Source organism: Ipomoea nil, unplaced genomic scaffold (assembly GCF_001879475.1).
Source record: "Ipomoea nil cultivar Tokyo-kokei standard unplaced genomic scaffold, Asagao_1.1 scaffold0706, whole genome shotgun sequence".
Taxonomy (NCBI): domain Eukaryota; kingdom Viridiplantae; phylum Streptophyta; class Magnoliopsida; order Solanales; family Convolvulaceae; genus Ipomoea; species Ipomoea nil.
The window spans coordinates 1,652,080-1,658,357 of NW_017617134.1; the positions used below are offsets into that span (position 1 = coordinate 1,652,080).

At 38.8% G+C, this 6,278-nt stretch overlaps 1 protein-coding gene across 1 annotated transcript; it reads left to right on the forward strand.

The window, feature by feature from the left end:
• The first annotated feature begins 3,758 nt into the window (after positions 1-3,758).
• LOC109176345 (myosin-14-like) lies at positions 3,759-5,276 on the forward strand. Its single transcript, XM_019325784.1, has 3 exons — positions 3,759-3,833; positions 4,399-4,743; positions 5,017-5,276. Exons 1-3 carry the CDS (start codon positions 3,828-3,830, stop codon positions 5,170-5,172), a joined length of 507 nt encoding a protein of 168 aa, XP_019181329.1. The 5' UTR covers positions 3,759-3,827; the 3' UTR covers positions 5,173-5,276.
• Positions 5,277-6,278: the final 1,002 nt, after the last annotated feature.

The window sequence follows — 6,278 nt, forward strand, 5'->3', positions numbered from 1 at the left end:
GTCGATGGGAGCCATCCGTGTCCGGCCCCATTAGGACATCCACACCATCGTATTCTTCAGTCATGTTCGGTTAGTGGGTCTAGTAGTTCTATCCATTGTAATTCTACTTTATGTAATGCGTGTCAATTGGGTAAATCTACTCGATTCCCATTATCACGTGTTGAGTCGTCCTGTACTAGTGTTCTTGATTTAATATATACAGATATTTGGGGTCCAGCTCCTTTGTTGTCCATTGATGGTTATCGCTATTTTGTTATTTTTGTGGATGACTATACCTGCTACACCTGGTATTTTCCCATGAAATTAAAATTTGATCTGTATACCATCTTTGATAAATTCCGTACAATGATTGAACGTTTTTTCAACAGAAAAATTAAATCCATTCAATCTGATATCGGAGCTGAATATAAAAAGTTGCATCATTCCTTTATTCAGTTAGGAATTATTCACCACCAATCTTGTGCCTACACTCATGAACAAAACAGCCGTGTCGAACAAAAACATGGACACATTGTTGAAACGGGTTTAGCTCTCATAGCCCGTGTCTCTATTCCATATAAATTCTAGAATTTTGCTTTTGAAACTGCTGTTTATGTAGTCAACAAAACGCCATCCGTTGTGTTAAATAACTTCAGTCCTCATTTAAAATTGCATAACTCTCATCCTTCATATTCTTTTCTTTGTGTCTTTGGGTGTCTATGTTATCTGTATCTCAAACCATACAATTGTCACAAAATGTCGTATCAGTCCTCTCTATGTGTCTTCCTAGGTTATCCTGAATCGTTTCGGGGGTATAGGTGCATGGACTTATAGACTAACAAGATTTATTGTGTGCAGACATGTAAGGTTTGATGAGATAGTATATCCCTTTGCTACTAAAAATACCTTGTAGGCTTCTCAACCAGTACAGACTTCTCCATGGACTGAATCGGTTTTTTTGTCCTACGGCTACTGTCGCTGCTTCGCCTGGGTAGTCTCACGGCGCATCTAATGTCGTTCCCAGCAGCGACACTGCCGCACCTTCTTCACTGTTGCACACCGCAAACGAGCCAGCCAGCCTGCCCGAGCAAGAACCGCATGAACCGTCTGTCAAGCCGGCTAAACGACCTCATGGCCGACCTCGAGGCAAATCCGTGAAGTCCACAGTTCGGACTCATGAAATGAGCACTCGGAGTCGATCTCAGGCTCCACCATCAGCTTTAACGGTTCAGGTTTGTCCTTCGGATCCCACTTGTTACATTCAGGCGGTTAAGTATCTGGAATGGCGTGAAGCTATGGATCAAGAATTTAATGCTCTTCTTCAGAATCAAACATGGCATCTTGTACCATCACAGGCAGGTATGAATATTATTGGGTGTAAGTGGGCCTTTCGTACAAAACGAAAGGCTGATGGCTCCATTGGAAGACATAAAGCACGACTTGTAGCAAAGGGGTTTAATCAGGTGCCTGGACAAGATATTTTTGATACTTTTAGTCCAGTGGTCAAGCCTACTACTGTTAGGTTACTTCTTTATCTGGCTTTATCATCTGGATGGATTGTTAGACAACTTGATGTTCAGTAATGAGCCTATCTGGGACAAATACACTCTAATTTTCAAATATCATATTGTTAAGAATGGGTTTAAGCCTATTTGCAATGGCCTTAGTGACAATTTTATAAGCCACTGTGCACAGAGTTATATGTTTGAGATCGGCCATGGTTTCTGGTTTGGAATTTTTGGGGATCAAAACTATGTGAGTTTGGTTTAGGCCCTTAAGGAGATAACCAATTCTAAGAAAATCATTACCTAAACTCACTAAACTCTCCCCAACTATGTCCTAGTAGGTATGAAAAAAACTTGGGTTTAAGCAATTGATACCTAGGCTTTTATCCGGGTGCATACCAAACGCTGCTGCTCTGACCTCATCCTTTGTAAAATTCCTCAAAAGCAATTGATTTTGCAAACCAGTGACCTTCTGGAATTGACACTGGAGCACCGGAATGTGATCACCTGCAGAGCTTGTGACAAGGTTGATAAAATAATCCTTGATCAACCGGTTCATGTCCTGACCCTGGTTGATCCAGACTCCTTCTCATTATTTCGCACTTGATAATAGTGTTTTTTCTGCGTCTCTATGCAACCACCCCATGGAGATATTTGGAATTTACATCACCACCCTTGTACCAGGATGTTTTTGCCCTCTGTCTCCAGAATTGATTCTACTGCTCCAAAAGTTGAAGGAAAGATCTCTGGGCACTAGAGAATTCATGCACACTAGGGACGTCCGTTCTACCTCTAAGCTGCTCCATTTGCTTTCTACATGCCTCAATTCTTCGTTGGAAGTTGCAATTAAAGTTTTTCCCCCACTTCCAGATTGCTGAGCTAAAAACATCAAATCTGGAGCAATGACTTTGGCCCATTGTAAATTTCCAGTAGTTGTCGACAATGGCTCTACATTGCTTCTCCTTATACCAACAATTCTTAAACCGGAATCTTCTTCTCTTCGAAATATGAACTGTAGGTATCGGCCAAATCACCAACGGGAGATGGTTACTAAGAGGTGCTTCAATTGAATTTTCCCTAGCATCTCCAAAGATATCGAGCCATTTATCATTAACCAAGATGCGATCCAATTTTTCTCTAACCCAATTCTGACTTCCCTCCCTCTTTCCCAAGTAAATTGATAGCCTTGAAAATTGAAATTTCTGAGCCCACTGCTTTCCACAGCCTCCTTAAAACCTTCCATAAGACACAAGGGGTGAGGGAATTTACCAATTTTCTCGCCCGGATATAAAATATCGTTGAAATCACCCATCGCGATCGAGGGGAGATCATTCTGAGCGAAGAGGTTTTAAGGAGATTCCATGAGTAGCGCCTTTTATGTCTTTCCAGGCACCCATAGAAGCCGGTGAAACGCCAAACATGAGGGGAGTTGTCGAGAGTCGTTGTCGCGTCGAAATGGTTCGAAGAGAAAGCAGTAATAGAGACATCGACTTCCTTCTTCCAAAGTAAAGCTAAGCCACCACTTAACCCAATGCTATCAACCACAAAAGAATAGTCAAAGCCCAACGTAATCCTAATATTTTCCATCTTCTGCGAATTTAATTTGATTTCCATTAAAAACAAAATCACAGGCCTCTTAGATTGGACCAGGTCCAATAAGACTTGAATTGTCGCTTGCTTGCCAAGCCCGCAACAGTTCCAAGATATGAGACTCATTGCGGGCTTGAATAACAGATCCCGCCTCTAACACCTTTTTTGGCCCATCCAAAATCATTTCTTCACACACATTTCTTCCAATCATTATTGTGTGGACCATGGTCCATACAAGTTGTGTGGACCATATTTTGTATACTATAAAATAATGTACATTCAGTACAAAAATAATGTACATTCAGCACAAAAATAATGTACATTATATTCAGGGGATGTACATTATTTTTGTACTGAGTGTACATTATATTGTATAATGTACATTCAGTACAAAAATAATGTACATTTAATATATTAAAAATGTATTTTATATTATGGTCCACATAACATTGTGTGGACCATGGTCCATACAATAATTTGCCCATTTCTTCTTCTTGGGTTTCAGTAATGGCTTCGGACCCAATTGGGCTGGGCCCCATGGTTGCATCCCTTCCTTGACTTTGTAGCAAGGCCCTTACGGATTGTGGGTCGTTAAACTGGTGGACATGAGGAATAATAGGAGGACCGGTGGATAAACCCTCTGTTTCCCGATTAAATGGGGCATTAAACTACTCTTCAGAGGCTCTCTCACGCAATACCTCATTTTTCTGATGAAACCTGCTTCTGACTTTACAATTGGAGTTTGAGAAGCGCATGAGGGTAAATATATATGTTGCTTTCAAATGTCTTTTTCTCTTCAGTTATCACCTGAGACACCAGAAAATGATTAGAATTTCTATGGCACGTGCATTATATTTACCACTCAATTTGTTTCATTCATGTCATCATACTCATTAGCTATGTTATTGACTAGAAAAAGGGATGCACTGAACTGGGAAAGATTTCCACCTAAACAAAGACTTGTCTTTGTGATGTAGCTTATGTTGTTACTCGCTTTGTTATTCAAAATTATCCATGCTTAAATTGCAAAACACAATTTCTGATAAATGAAAATTATTTCTCTTTTTTCTTGATTCAAGAAACTGCTATGTTTAGATATTTAGGGATTGATTCATCAAGCTGTGTCTGTAAATAGAAAAACTGAGGAATTGTTATGATATCATATCATGCTTCTAATAAGGAAATTTCAGCATGGGATTTAAACAACTTAAAACATCCTTATTTTAGGAAACACTACTATATTCTGTTTGATAATGAAGCAAAGGTTTTTGACAAGTCACATTTTTATTTATTCATCTGGGAAGTATTCAATTCCTTCTTATAGGCTGACATGGAGGAAGCCAAAACTGAAGAAAATGTGAAACTACAGTCTGCTTTGGAAGCCAAAACTGAAGAAAATGTGAAACTACAGTTTGCTTTGGAAGAAATGCGAGTTCAGTTTCAAGAGACTAAAGAATTGCTCATGAGGGAACAAGAGAAACTAAAGGAGCTTGCTGACATAGAAGAGGCCAAAACTGAAGAAAATGTGAAACTACAGTCTGCTTTGGAAGAAATGCGACTTCAGTATCAAGAAACTAACGAATTGCTCATGAGGGAACAAGAGAAAACAAAGGAGCTTGCTGACACAAAATTGCTCAATGAGCCTACTGCTCAAAACGAGTTTCCTAAGGTAAATTCAAAAAGCTGCTCAAAGCAACTTTATCAATTAGCTTTTTGTGAAAAGAAATTATACCAAACAGCTATCAGCTACCTAATTTACCAAACACCTTTCTACAATCAGTTAGTGTTATCAACTAGTTATATCCTTTAATTAACCCAATCAGCTATTAGCTAAAAGTCATTTACCAAACAGTGCTTATAATATTCTTTGCTGCTATTTCGACATTCCACCTCTCACCACAATTTTTACATTCCCATGCATAATTATGGATACTTCTTATAGGTTGACCAGGACGAAGCCAAAACCCAGGCAAAACTACGAGCTACTTTGCTTCAGCTCCAACAGGCTACCGAGCTACTCTTGAAGAAGGCACGTGAGCCTGACCTACTCTTGGAGAAGGCACCTGAGCCTGTGGAGAAGAATGCTGACCAGGTTTAGCTTGCTGCTCAAAACACCTTTTCAGCTTCAGGGTCACTCAATTGGGCTATAATGCACAGGAGCCAAACCACTACAAAATTGAATTCAACCAATTAGCTAGTCTAACCCATGACCTTATAAACCCATAAATTTATGTTTTTTGTTTCCTCTCTTTCTGGCTTCTGTGCATGGTGATTGGCTTGTTCAGTCCTTTGACTATATCAATAATATGCTGCGTTTGATGTACTGATTCTATTGAAGAGCAGTTGAAGCAAATCATGGAGTGCAGATGCTTTGGTTGGCTCAAAAGATTAAAGGGTAAATGCAGAATTGAGTGAAGGGCAGGAAATGAACCCTGAGCCTCCTCATGTAGTGTTGGAGTTGGAGGCAATCAAGAAAGGTATCAAAATTAGAGAGAAGAAAGTTGAGGAGATGAAACGAGAAGTAGAGTTCTTGCAGAATTCAGTAACAAAAGCAAACAAAAGAAAGAGCTTATGGACCATCATCTCTTCTAGTTCTGCCAATATCTCTAGCATATGTTGCCCCAGGTCATTGAAGCTAATCTAATCTAAGGGATAGATTTAATTCAAGGTTCAATTTGTTTGTTACCATTTTTTCACTACCAAAACCAATAGCTCCTCACTTTTGAGTTTTGATGGATGGGTCATGGATGGATGGCCTAACAAATTGCATACAAATACACAGAAAACAAATACATTAAAAGATAGCCCCAACCCTAAGAATCCGGAAATACTGAGAAACTCAACCAAACTCATTGAAGATCAGAACTTGAACATACCTATGAACCAAACTAATGGCTCCTCGGTCAAAGTACCTATGAGATCCCTATACTATAACGTTTTGTTCAATTTAGTCCTTCTACCTTAATTTTGTTTTAGTCCCTGTACTACAAAAAGTAAAACGATTAAGCACAATAATTGATATTTATGTATTTATTTTGGACATATTATATAATATATTGGTGGTAAAAATAAGTAATTTTAAATATTTATAAAATAATATATGAGTTGGCATGTAAGTATGATGATGTGACTGATAAGATGTCAACGTCATATCAGCGATTGTCCTTAATTGTTTCACTTTTTAGAGTACATGGACTAAATTAA

Excerpts from the sequence above, each read along its gene's own strand:
- LOC109176345 (XM_019325784.1), top strand. Across the intron at positions 4,744-5,016 it reads CTCAAAACGAGTTTCCTAAG|GTTGACCAGGACGAAGCCAA; the intron begins GTAAATTCAAAA and ends TACTTCTTATAG.